Source organism: Perca fluviatilis, chromosome 6, assembly GCF_010015445.1.
Source record: "Perca fluviatilis chromosome 6, GENO_Pfluv_1.0, whole genome shotgun sequence".
Lineage (NCBI taxonomy): Eukaryota > Metazoa > Chordata > Actinopteri > Perciformes > Percidae > Perca > Perca fluviatilis.
The window spans coordinates 31947824-31966940 of record NC_053117.1 but is presented as its reverse complement, the minus strand read 5'-3'; the positions used below and the strand labels follow the sequence as shown (position 1 = coordinate 31966940).

General features: G+C 39.6%; 1 protein-coding gene across 3 annotated transcripts in view; it reads right to left on the bottom strand.

Annotated features, from left to right (window-relative positions):
• Positions 1 to 206: 206 nt before the first annotated feature.
• The window catches only part of smarca2 (SWI/SNF related, matrix associated, actin dependent regulator of chromatin, subfamily a, member 2), a 60613-nt gene continuing 41702 nt past the window's right edge, over positions 207 to 19117 (bottom strand). For all 3 annotated transcript variants that reach the window (XM_039802942.1, XM_039802944.1, XM_039802945.1), the window contains 7 exons: positions 17653 to 17871; positions 14287 to 14510; positions 7933 to 8038; positions 7338 to 7439; positions 5624 to 5750; positions 4886 to 5019; positions 207 to 2020 (listed from right to left, as the gene is read on the bottom strand). In XM_039802942.1, the coding sequence (XP_039658876.1) occupies positions 1991 to 2020; positions 4886 to 5019; positions 5624 to 5750; positions 7338 to 7439; positions 7933 to 8038; positions 14287 to 14510; positions 17653 to 17871 (942 nt within the window). In that variant the 3' untranslated portion in view covers positions 207 to 1990. The remainder of the gene's footprint in view (positions 2021 to 4885; positions 5020 to 5623; positions 5751 to 7337; positions 7440 to 7932; positions 8039 to 14286; positions 14511 to 17652; positions 17872 to 19117) is intronic.

Sequence of the window (19117 nt, the reverse complement as noted above, 5' to 3'; positions counted from 1 at the left end):
TCTGTATGTTTTATCTACTTAGACCTAAGATTTTTGCAAAAGAACATTTGCTAAGGCAATTAGTAGTGGCAATAGAACAAGGTCAAATAAATCAAATGGTTTCACAGATTAAATAGCGTGTGTACAATAAATTCCATAAGCAGTGTGCACTGCAAAACACTAACAGGTAGAAATGGTTCCCAGTAGAAAAAATAAACAAGAAAATGTATTTTGTGCTGAAAATCAGTGAGATTTTATTTGCCCTGGGCTATGAAATACAACCACAAAGACACTGTGCAAAGAAAGCAAAGATTAAGTTACACTTATGGAGAGTCGGCGAGCACGTTACACAAACAAAAAATGATATATATCTGCATGTACACAGTATATTGCCAAAAGAGTTCATGCTACAAATGACATATAAACCAACAAAATGAGGGCTCAAAACTAATACAGGAACACAAACACCTCAATCCAAATAAATCAAAATATACTGTTATATTCAATGTGTCATTCAAAGCAAAATGTTTAATCCCAGAATACTTTTTTCTTTGTAATAGTTTCTGTTGTTTACCGCCTTTAATAATCCAGCTAAAACTTGTCTGTGTGCAACAGGAGCAACATGTTTTCAGACGCTTTAAAAAGCTCCTTTTAGCCACGATAGACGCTTTTTGTTCAACAGGACAAGGTGTTTCCCCATGAATCTGCAGCCTAAAGCATCCAATTTCCAAAATCCAAATAACCCAAATGCTCCTTTCTGGGAGAGAAAATTAACAAAGTTTAAAGATTCTGCTCTGATACACGACAACCTGAAAGCATTACAGGAAAGGATACATGAAACACGTGGACTTTACGTAAATAATGTGCCGCCTACATAATGTAAGGTTACATTTCTGTTAATACAAAAAAAAAAAAAGCATTCAGCATTTATGGCCACTCGACAGTAAGTGTAAGTCATCGGGCTGTAAGATATTCTTAAAATGTCATTGTTTGCTAAGCCCCGCCCCTTGTGGTTACTGTTGCTATGTCTGTCAAGCTTTCCATTCTTGCAGTCTTCAATAAAAACGGTGGCAGATTTAATATTGAAATTCTAAGCACATTTTTAAATAATGGAGTCCTATATTTCAGATAAAAGCAGGCTTCTCATTTCTTGCTGGCGACTGTCGATTTAGCTGAAATGGCATCTGACGCTGGCAGATTCAATCAGCTGTAGCTAGCTAGCTAATTATGCTAGTTAGCTCCATTAGTTGGAAGGAACTTTAGCTTACTACAGTATGTGTTAATAATAATGATGATGAATAACATTGTATTTGTGTAGCATTGTTTAAGCAGGACAATCAAACATTTCTTGCTTACGTTAAAGCAGATAAACACGCTGTTTGATATATTGACTAGTTATGGTTGCTAGGCTATGATTGGACAATCGCTGGTTGGGGGGGAGGGGTTTAGCCAACAATCAATTTCTCTAACATTTGGCACTGCACAAGGTGATGAATCTAAAAATTAAAACTTGATTGATTGCCTTTTCTTTATCACCAGTGGTGATCCAAATTAACTTGGATGTCCTTGGCTTATATATACTGTATGTGTGTGTGTGTCCGTGTGTGTTTATTACACATTTAAAATTTGAATATCTATATTTCTTTTTCTAAAAGTGCAAGCAAGTACAAATCAAGCAAAAGCGAGTACAGCATGACCAAATCTTTTTTTTCTTCCTTTTTCATACAGAATTTAAATTGTTTTTTTTGTTTTTTTTAAAGCACAGAGTTAAAAAATATACTAAAAATTGTCTTAAAAACAGGAATATAAGCAGATTGGTATTGCTGCAGCTTATTGATTACTAGTAATACATTTTCAAGCTGGTAGGAGAAAGTTACGACAAAACAGACTACAAACCGGCAGAGGACAAATGGAGTCAAAATAAAAAAATACAGAATATGAACCTAAACAACGGTGATGGAAGATATTGTCCTTTTTGTTTATAAGTGCTTTAAACAATATCCTCCTTTGGTCAGTCGTCGTCGCTCTTGTCCGACTGATCCTGCAAAAGAAAGAGATAAAAGGCATTAAGAGAGAGGGAGATTTAAAGGCTGAAAGAGGCGGAGGAGAGAACGTTTAAAAAAGGCAAAGGGAGAAAAGTCCATATTTCAAATCTGCGGTTAAGTAGCAACAAGAATTTTCTTTGAACACACTGCACACAAAGGCAGAGGAAATGAGGAAATCAATTACTACATTTGTATTTACAGAGTAACATGGCTTTTGGCTACGCTCTGGTGAAGGTCTAATTTTGGCCGAGCTGTTTACATTAACCTCAAACACCCTGCAATTAAGTGTTACTGTTGGCGTGAATAAAAACCTGCCTTCAGCTGCCCACTGATGCCAAATATTGATCAGTGCCTTATCCCTATAGATTTCATATTAAAGTACAATATCAAGTATTTATCATGCTCTTAATCTGGATTTATACTTCTGTGTTAGCGAGGATTCAAACCCAAAACAGCCCCGAGTTAGGTTGTCCCCCGAACCTTCGACCAAAGTACTATTTTTTATTTTATATTGTATCCCTATATTTCATGCTGCTCTATTTTATATCTTAGATCGTAATCAGAATTTGTTCCACCTAACTCATCATTTTTTTTTTTTTTTTTATACATATCTACAAGAGCACAGTCGGAGGGAGTCTGAGACTAAACATTTTTATTGCCAACAGCTGCATCACTGTAATTGTTGTGCACATGACAAGGAATAAAGAACGTTCCGTATTGTAACTCCAGATTATTTTAGTATAGGTGTAGCCCTCTAAGGGCTGTCGCTAATGGGTTCATCCCTTCGCGCACTCGCAGTCATGAAGATTTTCTTTCCCGCCCTTGCGTCCAGCACTGGCCTCATCTATGTCCGTAGATAACTGTATATTACATGAGCGGAACCGTTGCTCTGCTCCCAACATCAGCATTTTCTTCAGCCAATGTTAGTGGGGCAGGTGGCCCGAACCTTAGAGAGCTACGCCTATACTCATGGAATCTTTTCCCGAGAGGGGGCCAAAATGAGCAAATCGTCCAGATAAAAAAGTACTCTGATGCCTTTTTAACGTAACGGCTGAAGTGCCATCTCCATGCACTTGGAAAACGTGCGGGGGGCCAACTAGTACTCGAACGGCAGCCGATTGTAATGAAAATGGGCCCCCTGAAAAAAGAAGCGCAGGAATTTCCTGTGCTTGGGAATAATTTGGATGTGAAAGTATGCGTATTTCAGATCCACAGACGTAAACCACTTGTGGTGACACACACATTCCAACATGTCCTTGACTGTCAGCATGTGGAATGGTCGCTCCATGATGCACCGGTTGAATTGGGACAGGTCGAGAATGGGACGCAACCCAGCAGTCTTTTTCGGTGTGAGAAAGTAGCAGGAGTAAAACCCTTCGTTCTCCTCCCCTGGAGGGACGCGGGAACCCGGGTAAATGGCGCGTAGCGGGAGACCGGAGGCTTCAGTTTCCCGGGCTGGTAGAGCACCTCCTCCACAAACGGCCGAAGCTCCGTGAAGCGCGGCCAGAGTGGAGCTCGCTTGGACGGCGGCTCTTGGACATACACATCCCCACTCAAGAGGCCGCGAGCAGGGGCTGGGAGTTCAGCAGACAGCGCTATGCCTCTCTGGCTGCCGCCTTCTTAATGATGTCTGGCAGATCTAGGAAGAGAGCCCCAGCGGTGGAGCGCGGAGCCGCCTGTGACAGAGGGGAAGACCGTTGAAGCCCCTGGCTGTTCCGGAGACGGGGAGAGCCGTAGTGGGAGGGCATTGATCCCTGTCTCGAGGTCCATTCTTCCCAGAGGGGAGGAGGTAAAACCGGTGAGAAAGCCGCCATCCGGGGGAGACGAGTCAGCGGACTCGTGCCCGTCGGAGACGTCTTCTCCCGGCAGATCCAGAGTGTCAGCGGGGTCCTGTCGGTCTGCCCAGCTGCCATCTCCCTCACCGTCGACCTGAAGAGCCAGAAAAGCATCCGCCCGCCGTTGTAGCTCTTTAGTTGGCAGGCGGGCGCAGAACGGGCAAGAGGCTTGAGGGGTGAGAGCCATCCCGGTGTGAGCGGCACCGAGGCAGGACTCACAGCAGGGGTGGAGATCCGACGGCAGGATGTAGCCAGTCCGCCAGCCGGTACCGAGGCTAACACCGCTGGAGGTAGAAGTCTTCATACTGCTAGCTGAAGAAAAACTGGAATAATGTCGAATTTGTGGGAGGCATCGGTTTCAGTGAATATGGTTATTTTCAAAAACAAAACCGGGCCAAAGAACAGAGTTCCTGCAGTTACTTTTCTCTGTGAAAGGAGTGGAGTTTGGCAAGACAATACCTGGATCTCAATTCACACGCTTCAAACCTAAACTTTATTACTTACCGTTGTGAAACTGATGTGTGTGTTTCTCCAAGCACTATTTGAATCATCAATATAAGGTCGTGCATAGAGATCTTATCGTAGAAAGCCTAATTTAATTTAATTTCTTTTCTTTCACAGTAAATATTTGGGATGACCAAGAATACTGCTCTTTTCTGTTTTTTTACGCAATTAATAACCTGCACCTGGTATTCCAGGTGTAGAGGAAAACAACAGGACTATGGATGAAATATTGTTAAACAACTCAGCATCCTATTTCTCACGTTCCATGATAAGGGATGAGCTGTTACTGTAAGATTTCCGAAGCTGTGGTTGCCAATAACATAAAATATATTTAATAGCTGTCATTTTTGGTCAGTGTCTTTTCCATAAGAATTTATTTATCTCATTTGCCAATTCAGAATTATATTTACATAAAAGGAGAATTGGAATTCTTAACTTAAACAGTTAACTTTAACTTCCCGGTGTAGTTTTTGCTAAGAGATGTACTAACAATCCAGTATAATGCACTGAAGGGGAACCTACATTGTCATCCAGGTCTTCGTCGCTGTCGTCGTCGCTGACGACCGGCTTGGCCTTCCCTCGGCTTTGCCTCTTTTTGCCTTTGTCGGTGCTGCGCGGCTCCTTACTCAGCTTGATCTTAACCCGCACAGACTTGGCTGAATTAAGCACAAGGAGAAAGAAAGAGTGATTAAAAAACTATCCGCTTCTCAAATAAGAGTATTTGTTGTTATTGTTTTCCGTTTTATATCCAAGTAAAGTGAATATCTTTGTGTTTTGGACTGTTGGTCAGAATAAACAATTTGATAACTTGAGCTCTGGTAAATGGCGATTCACATAAATGTGAAAAAAAAAAAATAATAATAACTTGCAGGCCTAATGTTAATTTTTCAAAACAGGATGTTTTCAGATCATTATTATTATTAACAAAAAGCCAACCATCTAAACTTGTTTTCATTTGTAACTTTCAGTCACTGTATTTCTACTTTTTCAAGTTTTTAGATTTTTTTACTTTTCCAAACAGTTTAATAGTCCAAAAATGAATATGCAATTGTGTTCTTCATTCCTTTCTTTTACATGATTTTATTATAATATTTTTCTTCTGTGCTACAGTAGCTCATACTGCTCCCTCTGGAATGATGGCAAAGTGAATCTCAAACCAGAGCAGCGTTCACTGGGTTTATAGTGTAGAATTTAAATGAGTGTGTGTGTGTGTGTGTGTGTGTGTATGTATATGCATGCCCTATAAATGGTGCGTCTTACCCTCAGCCTCTGACTCATCCTCGTCATCATCATCCTCATCGCTGTCATCTTCACTCTCGTCATCCTTGGCAATCTTCTGCCTGGCACTCTTAAACACAGACTGAAGGACAATGGAGTCCTCGTATATCTGTGGGGGGATGAAAAAAGAAGAGCTGATGATACTAACACCTCCTCGAACAGCTTGGATAACGTGTATTACTGGGAATATGGGAGAGAAGGGTGGATGTGGGAAGACCTAATAAGAGGAGAGATTAAGCATTAATGGAGAGAGACATGGGAGAAGAGTAAAACTGGTGGGTATGGTGCTACAAACAAAATTAATAGCATTGATTATTAATGGCTATACCTATGTTTTGACTACAATAAATTCAAAACTGGAATGAAATACACAATTGACTATTTCCTTAAAAAACAATGAAACAGAGCTCTGTACAGAGAAACTAGGCTCTTTTTTGCCTCTGTGTCTTTGTGTTAGTATAATGCATTACAGGCTACCTTTTTGGTAAACACAAGTGCAAAAAAAGACCTTTAAAAAAAAGAGCCATAACAACGGTTCATAAAGCAGGATATTATGATATTATGACCAACTTACTGTTTTTACATTGCAGAGCTTTAAAGTTCATTGATCTAGTTGAATTTCAAGTTTCACAAATCTTGTATAAAGCAAAAAACAGACTACTAACAGGTAATATTCAGAAGTTCTTTTTGATAGAAAGGGGGGTTATAATTTAAGGGATACGTTTAAATTCAAGGTTCTAGCTGTTCGCACGACTATAAAAAGTCAGTGTATGACAATCAGTGGTGTGAATTTGTGGAATGGTCTGTGCACGGAACAGAAGCAATGTCCAAACATAATCCAGTTAAAAAAAAAGGTACATAGCAATGATTTTCAAAAAATATAGGAAAGAAGGAGGGCTTTAACAATTGCAATATGTGTTCATTGACATATGTGTATGATTGTGTGTGTGTGTGTGTGTGTGTGTGTGTGTGTGTGTGTGTGTGTGTGTGTGTGTGTGTGTGTGTGTGTGTGTATATATATATATATATATATATATATTTATTAAGATAAATGTGATAAATATAAATATCTGGTAAATTAAATAATAATAATTTACTGAGTTATGGAAAAGGGGTAGGATTAAATAAGTGTATACTTCTTCCTACTCCTTTTCAGACATGTCTATGTTGGCTAATGTTACTTACTGTTTATTTAATGTTTTTCTTATTTAACTTATTAGTACATTTCTTTGATGTTTTGTTTGGTTTATTTTTGATACGTCTGAAATAAATTTCTTCATTCATTCATTCTTCATTCATTCATTAAGCCAAGCTTTTCCAGAAAAATAACAAAAGGATAGAACAGAGGAAGAAAATTGTGAAAAACGCATGTCACATGTCAAATCACTATCAACATCATGAAGCTGATGCCTTCAAATGTCTTGACGACAATCTAAAACCTGAAGATATTCAGTTTACAGTTATAATATCCAGAAGTAGTACTTAATATTCATATCAGAAAAGATAAAAAAATAAGGAGAGTGTTTGAAGTTTTTTTCTTGACACAATTTTTTTTTAAGAATTTTCTGTTCATTGACTGAGAAATGTAATGTTGTGGCACCACTTCTGGCTCTCCATTAAACATGGCTAAACACAGAAAAAAAAAAAAAAAAAAAAAAAAAGTCAATTGGAGAAACTTCAGTTCGACAGTTCTGACCTGGGATCCCTCCAGGTTGAAGGTCTGGGCGTTGTGACAAAGCAGCATCACGTCCCTCTCCAGGTCTACCACACTCCTGTATTTATGGTTTCTCACGCGATCCTGTTGACGGAAAAATATCAGATTGATTCACACTCATTTCTCTCAAATGATTTTCAATGCCTTCCCTTACATTCTTGAGACTCAAAAATTATGTAAATCTTTCATAAAGTTGATTAGGGCAGCAACGGTTATTGTTATTATCGGTAATCTGTTGATTATTTCCTCGGGTAAATGATTAAAATTTCAGAAAATAATTTAGACCAATAAAACCAGCAAACATTCACATTAGAGAAGCTGGAGCCAGAGAAGCAGGAATTTTGCTTAAAAAAAAATAAAATAAAAAAGACAAACTTAATCAATATATAATTTTTTGACAATCTGCTAATCAATTAATCAACGAATTGTTGAATTGAATGTTTCTTCCCCGCCCTATAACTACACAGCATGCTAAAGATGCCGTTCATCTTTTAAATCTTCTGCTCTTTGATCCCACTTATCTTCATCGTCCTATTGTTCATCCACAATAACTGCTGGGTCATCACAGTTGACATACTTTGATCTTTTTGAAGTCCACAGGTTTTCTGATCAGCTCGTAATATTCTGGGAGCTCCTTCCTAGATGGTAACTGGACGAAGACCTCACTTAGTTGTCTTCCTGACCTGGTAACACAAAATAATTACAAATCATAATTAACCCAATTTGCAAGCAGATCATTAATTAAAAGGTACACTGTGTAGGAATTTCTCCCATCTAGCGGTGAAATTGTATTTTGCATTCAAACGAATAGTGCTCTCTAGCGCCTCGCTTTTTCAAATGCCGTTTTGTACCGAGAAGCTGTGACAACATGTCTTCTTCTCTTTTTTGGCGAAGAGGATTCCTTCTCGGCATAAGTATGATCCTCCATTATGAACTAAAGTGCAGTGCAGGCTTTCAAATTTGCCAGGGCAGTGACAAGCGCTGATCTCCTTCTACGTTTCAGCTGGTTTCAGTCATGTGACACTGGCTCTGAACGAAAACGCGTTGTGGATTAGCTAGACAGGTAGGCTAGTGCTTTATGTCCCTCTCAGCGATTATAGTTTTTCAAATGGCGGAACGACATGGAAGCCTCCTTGGACTTGCCCGTCCAATGTAAATACAGATAAGAAATTCTTCGCTTACGAGGATAAATCAGATCATTGGCAGAGGTCATTTTACACCAATGAGGACATAGTTATGAATGAAGACGTTGATTTTAGCTGATAAAATACTTAATACACTACAGAGTGTACCTTTATGGTACCTTTTACCTCTCCAGAAAGTTATGTGTCCAGTTTTCTTTTAAATATGAGCAATTACAATATTAAAAGTCAGGTCTTGTGAATGTAAAAAAAAAATATGGGCTGCCTCCATTTGAATCTACAACAAAAGAAAAATATTTCCAGGACAGTATACCAGCCACTCATACACTCACACACTCTCTCTCACACACACACCCACAGGCCGTAGCTTGGGTTGGCTGGACTTGGTAATTTTTACTAAAATATGTTTCTGAAAACATGTGAGGTAAGAAATAGGCAACGGAATCTTAATTCACATTTGATCAGCACTGCCTAGTTTTACAGTTTGATCAGAGTTCACAATCAGCATTTAAAAGTGAGAGACTGTTTTCCTTGGTGCATTAATTGCAATTTGCCTCTAGAAAGTGTGCTACGTTATATTATTGTTTTGTTTTATTTATAAAGTTGAATAATGCAGCACAATTCATAATTAAGTGTTTATGCTTGGGGCCAGGATGGCTGTTTCAAATAGGGAGGAAAACCTCAAGAAACTGAGCACATGGAAAGAATTGCAATAAGGCAACTAAATCGATGATAAAATAACAACAAAAAAGCTCATGGAGCAGGATGTTGAATAAAACACAAAAGCACATTTTTGTGGCTCTATGTATTCATTGTATTGTATAAAATACAAATTCCTTGTATGTGCAAAACTTCTTGGCAATAATACAGTTTTTTGATTCAAACTGATTTTCATGTCTGTATGCATCCACAATTTGTTTTTTGTTTCTACAGGAACATGATTCAGATCAGCACAGTTTACAATTAACAAGGCTTCAGAACAAATACAAATACATGTAAAAAAAGAGAAAAATGGGGAGAAAAAGCAAATGAGCTGCCGATTATACATACATCTGCGTTGTATAGTGAGTTGAGTTAGTGGAAGCAAAATTCAACTACACTGTTTTAACTACTTACAAAGTTATTTTTTTAAATCAGTTTTTTGAATTACTAAATTTGACCTATTTTGTAATTATCAAAATAATACATTCCTAGATTCCTCTTTAAAAAAATTAAACCTCAAAATAAAAAATAAATCCACCTAAAAGGTAGTTCAGCCTGATCTCAAGGCTGCTGATCCCAGATGACTTGGATATTGTACAATTACCCCACTGCGGCGCCTCTGACTTCTAAACATGCTGTGAGCTTAGATCAACTGTGTAAACTGTGCTGAAATAACAAATGTGGATGGTATGTTAAAAATGGGTTTCTACATCTTTGATGTGTTAAGTGCGATGCCTCTCAGCCCATCGTTATGGCAACGGGAACCTCTGGGAACAGACTCAATTGTTGACTTCCGTGAAAGACACTGGAATGAATGGAAATGTGACCATGAAGGCTTCAAATCTTCTAATGGCTACCGTCAGAAAGACGGTAAAAACAACTAGTTTCAAAACAGCTTTAACATCTGTGTGTAACATACTTTATATGTTACACACACCTTAACACTAGAAGTGCTGGGCACTCAGATGCCCAAGAGCGTCTGTATCCTTTTGTTTGGGCTGATTAAAGGGTAACTTACTGTTTTTTTTCAACCTGGACCATATTTTCCTATGTTTTTGTGTCTAAGTGACTGATGGGAACAACAATCTTTGACATTGGTCCAGTATTAAGCAAGATCGCTGCCGACTGCCGAAACAAGCTTTAATGTAAGTTAATAGGGCAATTATTCAGTTTGTATTTACCTTCACAAGTGTTGTTTTGCCACTGACCGGCTCAGATTACAACATTATGGAAATGATCCCTTCAGAAATAGACCTTTAAAACCTCTTTGAGACCTTTCTGTTTAACCAGAAACAGCTCTGAAGTCGGTAGCGCTAAACCCACCAGAACCCATTTAAAAAAAGCAATCCGTAAACTATGTGTTTATTTCAACCAAAACTAGAGTTGTGATGGTTGGAAAACTGGAAAGAAGACCCAAAACGGCTTTTCATAATTTTATTTTGGTTCTGTTGACTTTTAATGAAGTGTATTTTAAGATGATAAAATAACTGTTTATTTATATGGAGCCTGGTGGGTTTTGTGAATGCAATTTTGTGGATTTTTTCTTTAACAGAAAGGTCAACCTTCTTAGAAATCCTTTCCATAATGTTGTCAGAGACTTAGAATATTAATTTGTCAGTGGCAATGCAAGCACTTTTGTTAAGGTAAATACAAGCTGGACAATTTCCCTATTAACTTACATTGTAGCTTGTTTCGCGATCTTGCTTAATACCGGACCAATTTCAAATATTGTTGTTCCCATCAGTCACTAAAGACACAAAAACATAGGAAAATAGGGTCCAGGTTGAGAAAAACGGTAATTACTCTTTATCGAGCCAGCACTCTCCATCTCTACAGAATCAAGGACACATACAGTACAGGCCAAAAGTTTGGACACACCTTCTCATTCAATGCGTTTCCTTTTTTATTTTCATGACTATTTACATTGTAGATTCTCACTGAAGGCATCAAAACTATGAATGAACACATATGGAATTATGTACTTAACAAAAAAGTGTGAAATAACTGAAAACATGTCTTATATTTTAGATTCTTCAAAGTAGCCACCCTTTGCTTTTTTATTAATAAGGGAAAGAATTCCACTAATTAACCCTGACAAAGCACACCTGTGAAGTGAAAACCATTTCAGGTGACTACCTTATGGAGCTCATTGAGAGAACACCAAGGGTTTGCAGAGTTATCAAAAAAAGCAAAGGGTGGCTACTTTGAAGAATCTAAAATATAAGACATGTTTTCAGTTATTTCACACTTTTTGTTAAGTACATAATTCCATATGTGTTCATTCATAGTTTTGATGCCTTCAGTGAGAATCTACAAAGTAAATAGTCATGAAAATAAAGAAACACATTGAATGAGAAGGTGTGTCCAAACTTTTGGCCTGTACTGCCCTCACACACCATACACAGCCAGACAGCTGGTCTAACAGCTTGAAACCACACAAAACTTAGCAGTTTGAAATGTGATATTTTCATATGGTACCTACTATCAGAACAAATATTTTCTGCTGCCACCCGATGCAGAAATGATCCAGTTATTTGTGCTCTTTGTTGTTCAGTTACCGGTCAACACAAAGTCTTCAACAGACAATGCACCCTTCCATCTGATTGCACACATCCACACCAACTTATAAAAATAATACAATTTAGTCACATAAATAACATTCCTGATATCTAGGCCTGTCGCGATAGTCAATAAATCGAGTTATCGCACGATAAAAAAAAATGAGCTCGATAATTTTTCCGGCCGCGATAATTTCCATTTGCATGCTTGTTTGTTTTCCTCGTCTCTTTCTACCAAAGAGACTGGAGGACCACTCTCGGTTCCTTAGCGTAACGAGGAGTGAACCCTCTTGTCAGTCGCATGGTCTTTGTGGGGGCGGGACTGCGGACAGAGAGACAGAGACAGACAAACGCTAGTTGAGAGTTGGAGCAGGGTTTCCGCAGCACTTTGCAGTTAAAGCCGCCGTCAAAAGAAAGTAGGCCTATATGAGCGATATCCACCGTGTTATTTGGCGTCTCGTTTCTCCTTTTCAATCCAAACCACACAGCTGACAACCTGCAGGTGGAGACTGTGGAGACGGGCTCGGACATACACGCCGCTGGTCAGTCTCGCAAGCGGTTTCAGGAAAGTGGCTGCATGTTTCCGACAATGCACAGAACATTAACGGTACAAGCCTACAGCTGTCCGCGGACACGGAGTGTGGAAAGTATGTCAGAGTTGCATCTGTGTGTGTGTGTGTGTGTGTGTGTGTGTCCGCCCGCCCCCACGAAGCTCCGACCTGAAGAGGAGCAGAAGCGGCACCTTCGCCAAAATGAAGACTGAAAAACAGAACTATTTTGGTACATTTACTCGCCATGTGGCAGATAGCCATACAGATAGATTTAATTTATTAATTATATATTATTTAAATTTAATATTTAGAGTTAAATAATTGTAAAATGTAGTACAGAGTCTGTAGTCTGAGAACTTACGTGTCACAAACGGCAATTCCACAACTGTACATCAGCGTGAAAGACGACATACTAAAGGAGATCAAAGACATGTTCTGGATATTTAAAATGTCTTCCAGTTCCAGTGTTAAATATTATTTAGAAATAAAAGTGTATTGATCTTTGAAAAGGTGTACCTGTATTATTATGCCATTATCATTATATTAGATGCAAATGGTCTCTCGATGACAATATTATCGTTTATCGCAATAATTTCTGGGACAATTTATCGTCCAGCAAAATTTGTTATCGTGACAGGCCTACTGATATCATAGGTTATTGTGCACACACAGGACTTCACCTTCCTTTCTAATATTTTACACATATGAAAGAATAAATACTGTGGGCCTACATACCTTAGTGTGAGTATGAGTGAATATATGTGCATCATAAAAGCGTCAATTCGGCTACGGAGGAGAGTACCAAGGTTAATCTGTGATTCTGCTGCAGACTGAAAGGGGTGTTTTTGTAAAAAGAAAATAATAAAAAAAACACCAAAAGTAAATCTATTTGGTTTTCTAAATGTTAGCGGTTCTAGTGTTAATCCCTCCGGAGGAAATAGAGACTAGACTGCTGCCTCGCTGCACTAAAGAGATTATAAATTTAATAACTTCCAGGAAGCAAATTCAAGTCCTAAAGTTCGGGAATGGAAATTTCAAACTCTGTCCCAGTCTAGTGAAGTGAGAGGAGTGCCAGAGCTATGATTGAGATGCTCTGGGGTGAACAACCATCAACTGGGAGAGGAAAGAATTTGACTTCTGGAAAGGCTGGTAACAGTTTCCTGGAAAAAGCTTCGGCAGACTAGTCAGCCAGTAAATATTTGAGTAATGGGAACACAAATACACATGTTGTTTAATGCATGGCTGAATATGAGAGAGACAGACACACACATACTTATGATTTTGCACATGAGCAGAAAAAAAACAACAGTATAGACCACACAAATACTCTCCTCAGCTTCTCCTCTCTCCTCTAATACTCTAAAAAGCCCGGTGGTTCTAGTTTTAACGGATATTTATGAAAGCAAAATTAAATTTATTGTTCTAAGGCTTGTAGCTTTAATTGTCGTATTTATTTTTCAAAGCGTCCGTTTGTTGTTAGAGCAGCTGATAAGAGCAAAACCCAGAGCTGTCTGTCTAAACTGAACAAGATTTAGTTGTAGATTATAACCTTAATTTTAACATATAGCCGATTCTACCGGATGTCCTCATCAGATTTCTTGGCAAAAGCGCCTACAAATTTATCAATCTTTTACATACATTACTGTGCTATGCGCAGGTTTACAAGTGATGTGCTACAGCAGTGATGCCTACAACTCTGACTCTTTCTACACACCTTCCCCAGGTCTAAAGTGTGTGTTACGCCTCATCTCCACTGTCCTTGCAGCAAAAGATGCAATTCACCAGCACAACAGTAATATTTTTAGGCTTCCATCAGCGTCTACACAGAATGTGTTCAGCCAACAGTACTGCTTTGCTCTCAGAAACATGTTGAACAACCTCACAGCCCAATGCACAATCACTGTAATCACTGTAATGATGCTGTAAGTTGTAAGGATGTATATTTGACACCTAACAAGGTGTACTTATGGCTGCTTACCCATCTCTGTAGTTGATGACCGTGTCGATGATGGTGTTCATTTGCTTGGTGAGTTTCGGGGGGTTGGGGGAGTGTTTCTCAGCTGGTGGACGCCCACGTTTCTTCTTGGCCTTAGAGCCCCCGTCGTCTCTGCTTGACGAGTCTTTGTCTTGGCGTCTTTTGCGTTTGCGCTTTTTCAGCCGGATCTCCTCCTCCATCTCTTCCAGGTTTCCATCCTCAATGGCCTGGAGAGGAGAAGAGCCAGAGCAAAGACAGAGTTGATCCTCAATCAATTTCACTTACCCACATATGATACGGAATTGCAGGATCACTGACATTTGTGTGAGATGTAATTTTTTAGATATGTATACATTTATTTCTTCAGCAGTGTCTACAGGTCGCTCACTTTTTTTCAATTTTTTTCCTTTTAATTAGAGCCTCTCAGAACTACAGCTTATACTTGCAACATACTGTCACCTCAGTTTCAAAGTTCCGTTGTCCTGTTCTCATTTTCTGAGAAAGACCTGAGCTACAGTCAATAAAATGGATCTGCCAGGTCTGAGAGTGTATCAATGTATACGTATTTGGTGTGAATGATTGGGCACCATTAGCATCAGCCTAAACTAAACTGGTTAAGGCTCAATGTGCTGACTATGGAGAGAGAGAGAGAGAGAGAGAGAGAGAGAGATATATATATATATATATATATATATATATATATATATATATATATATATTGTTGGGGACCAAGGGTTGGTTAAACAGCGATTTGGCTCAACTTGAATTGACTGCGAGACAAAGGACCTTGGCATACATGTAAATTCCAAAGCCAGTTGCACCAAACTCCTAGAGGCTGCTACTTGGAAGCAGAATCTCAAGATGGAGAAAGTGCATTTAACACGTGTGGGACAAGGCAGACTGGCGGTGAGACAAAGAACTGCTTCACACCTTTGACCAGGTTGCAGTTCTCCCATTGGCTGTCGGCCCTTGAATGCACCACCCGTCACTAGGAGGCGGAGGAAGGATAAAAGGTTCGGCAGTGTGTTTTTCTTCGCTTTTCCACGGTAACCCCGGTTGCTGAAAGGAGGCACTAGTCCGAACTAGCAAACTAGCATCACCTTCGCTGGCCGAATTTTCGAGCTGGTACAAAGTATATTGGCCTGATATACAAAGGGGATCCGAGGAAATACTTTGTCAAAGTATTCCTTCATCTGCAGCGGGCTTAATCAGCCTGGATTTAAGAAAAGGACTGTTCTTTTTCTTGTTTGTTCGACCTGGAATCCGTTTTTTTGGCTCTCTCGATCCGAAACGGATTGTTAAGCTCTGGCCAAGAGACTTAACTGACAGAAGCGCAGCGCATAAGGAGGCTTTTACACAGTTCTGGGCAGAATATTAGAACTAGTGCGTTTTGTTTTGTTACTAATGAGCAAAAGGGTTCGCTACCACTTGTTGCCATTAATGTGATCTGATTTAATCATGTACTGGTCCATATGTGATTATTAATCTGTCTGTGAATATATAACTGATCATTATATCGTTTGATTCTGGTTGTGTTAAGTAGCTGGGTATAACTGTAATCGCTACCTGCTAATTCATTCCTTTCATGGAATTTAGTTACTGTCTGCGATAGAATCGCAAAAATCAGCTGCTAGCTACTGGAGTGGTTATAGTGACGTTTCCCTCAGCAAAACCAAAAGTCTTAGTCCGTAGGACAGTGGCTGAGGGGAACTAGGTCATTATCAATATCTTAAGATCAGAAGTGCCTCTTTTCTTTACTCTCCTTCTCTTTCGTCCTTTACTAACACACACACACACACACACGCACACACACACGACACAGGCTAGCCGCGCAATTACCAAGCTAACGCTGTAGCTTCACACGTGGGATCTCCCTACGTTCGTACAGAGCTAAAACAGGGACTAGCTACCAGATCGGCTAAGCGTGCCCGTTGCCTAGCAACCCCCCCGGCTTCTTCAGCCCTCTCCGCGCACGCCGAGCACCGCTACCGCCCTCTTGGGGCTAAATAGTTTTGTGCAGCTCACAGGAGTAGCCATCTTTGGAGTTGTTTTGGTGTTTAGAACTACACTCCGACACGCCCCCCTTCTCACTTGTCACACTCTCTCTCACACACACTCACACACACACACAGACACAGACGTGTCCATGACACATGCTGCTTTGTTTTTGCTTTGTTTTTGGTTGTGATATTATAAAAAGGTATATGAGTTTATTATTGAAGGATTATTGTTTAGCTACTGATAATTGTGAAGTTAATAAATCTTATTATACTTAATTAGCAGTTGCTTGTGATTATTTGTGTACTTGTTGTAATAATTGCTGGTCGATCAGGTCCGTTGCTTGGATTCACCCCTTCCTTTATTTCCTTTTTAAAGGATTACCACAGAAATGAGACTGTTCCACAGTTTGATTATTGGTCCCTGACTAGCAGGGTGGTGCCCCGTTTTGATTGTTTGTCGACTTGATAAAGTTATTAATAACCATATTCATAACTTTATTAATATTGATAAAACATCTTTGATAATTTGCCAATGATCAAATCTGTACCCTACGAGAATCCTACAATATATATATACACACACTTTTTTATGTACTAGTTTGTTGTAAAAAACAAAACTCATATTGTCAACTTGGATTACAGTACTGCCAGTGGTGGAATGTAACTAAGTACATTTTACTTGCGTATTTCGTTTTTATGCTACTTTATACTTCTACCCCACTACATTTTGGAGGCAAATATTGTACTTATTCCTGCACTTCAGTTATTTGACAGCTTTAGTTACTTTGAAGATTCAGATTATTTATACAAAATATAAATCCACTAATAAATGATGATGTATTAATATAGATTAAGCTACCAGCAGTACATAAGACAAATGGGCTTGAGGCTGAGAGCCACAGACAAGGTAGTGAAGTCAGAAAGTATTGGGAGATGGACCATAACGTTGAACAAGCTACGTGTGTGTAACTTCGTCTTTGGATAGATTATAAACCCTGATTTACGAATTGGTAATGTGAAAAAAGATTCTTTGTTTCAGACAAAAGAAATTAAATGGCAGGTTGCAGTGGCAGTCTTGAAAATAAACAATGGCCAATAGTGTACAAACAATAGTGTACACCGAATTAATAACTAAACAAGTGTAGTGTTCCAACAGGTGTGGAGAGGTCATGCAAATCAAATCAGTCAATATATTAAACAATATTTATATAATTTCTGAAGAAGTGGAAAAGAAACACTTTCTCAACAGTTCTGCAGCCACTGTGGTTTGCTCTTTCATTACTATTAGGGTTAATAAATAATAACACCATAGATTGCAGTTGAATAAAAAGATCAATGTCATAGATTGATATAAATACTCAGACTTTACCCGTAGCCACTGTTTTTCAGTCAGCGTGTCGCTGTAGTCCACATCCCGACGACAGCGTGACCCTCGGCCGAACATCTTCTCCTCCTCCTCTTCATACGTGAGCCGTTCGATCTCAGCCTCGTCTCGGATGATCCAAGAAGGCAACTCGTCCTCCTCCATGAGACGAGGCTTGCGCTTTGGGTTCCTGGCTTCCTCCCGGCGTCGGTCCATGTCCATGCGCTACAGAGAAGAAAAGACACCTCAGGTCGAAGAGCAGATAGTGACACAATTCTTTTAGGTCATACCACATAAATGGAACCCTTAACATGGATTCATACCTGAATCAAGGGGTTAACGGCAGTCTCGTAGATGTCTCCTGTTGACATCACACCCACATCGCTACATGGATGTATTGTACATGATGAGGCCATATTGGGCTTTAATTATAGTATAGTGGGCTAAGTGTACTAATATACATAGCTAAAGTTACAAGCTGGGTAGTCTTGACTAGCCTTGACGTTCCACTTCCGGGATTGCTCTGGTGCCGCCGAAAAATCTGCCGGATTTCACTCATTTAGGCCGGATATCCGTTGCCTTGGGCTTCCTTTGTGCTGGCATTTAAAACACCGGTCGATTTATGAGGACTATGGTTAACCTTTTCTCAGATCTCTGCAGGGTAAATCCAGACAGCTAGCTAGACTATCTGTCCAATCTGAGTTTTCTGTCGCACGACTAAAACAACTTTTAAAACGTACACATGTTCCTCCAAAACAAGTACACAAAACAAGTTCCTTCTGAGCCTATTTTGCAGCAGCACCGCAGCTTTTCTCCGGTGCCTAGCACCACCCAAGACGATTGTGATTGGTTTCCAGAAATGTCAATAAACCAGAGCATGTTCTCCTCCCATCCCCGAATGCTATGTGGAGCAGCCAGACTCTCCTCCAGCGTGCTTTGGAGGAGGGTCTGGCAAAGCGAGACTTCAAGCTGGGGGACTATCGCACTTTATCTCACTTAATAGGAGACTATTGCCATGTTCATTGAGCAAAGGGTTTGCAGTGGAATGTTAATAAAAAAGAGAAGGCTACGGAGCCAAGGCGACCAATCACAGTTCTTTCACTCTCCGTAGATGGCATTGCCCCGTCATGTAGTTATTTTGGAGGAGGCACATGTCCGCTATTCCGTAGGCTCTTAAGCTTTGCTACACATAACTCATTTGGACAAAGTTACCAACTCAGTGCCAACCATGTCATATGGCTGGCTTCCAGTTGCTCATGAATATTTTATATCTTGCACCCTGTCAGTTGGCATTCATCAAACTAGTAGCTGAGCCAAGATGCAGAACAACTGTACTAGACATTTCAAACAGAGTTGCGTAGTGTAAAACTGTAACATGGTGAATGTGAGTCCTGTATCCATGGCAATTCAGGCATTTACATGCAAGAAGAGGCATCTGGGAGACAGTTGTTGCCAAGTCTGAAGGTGCCTG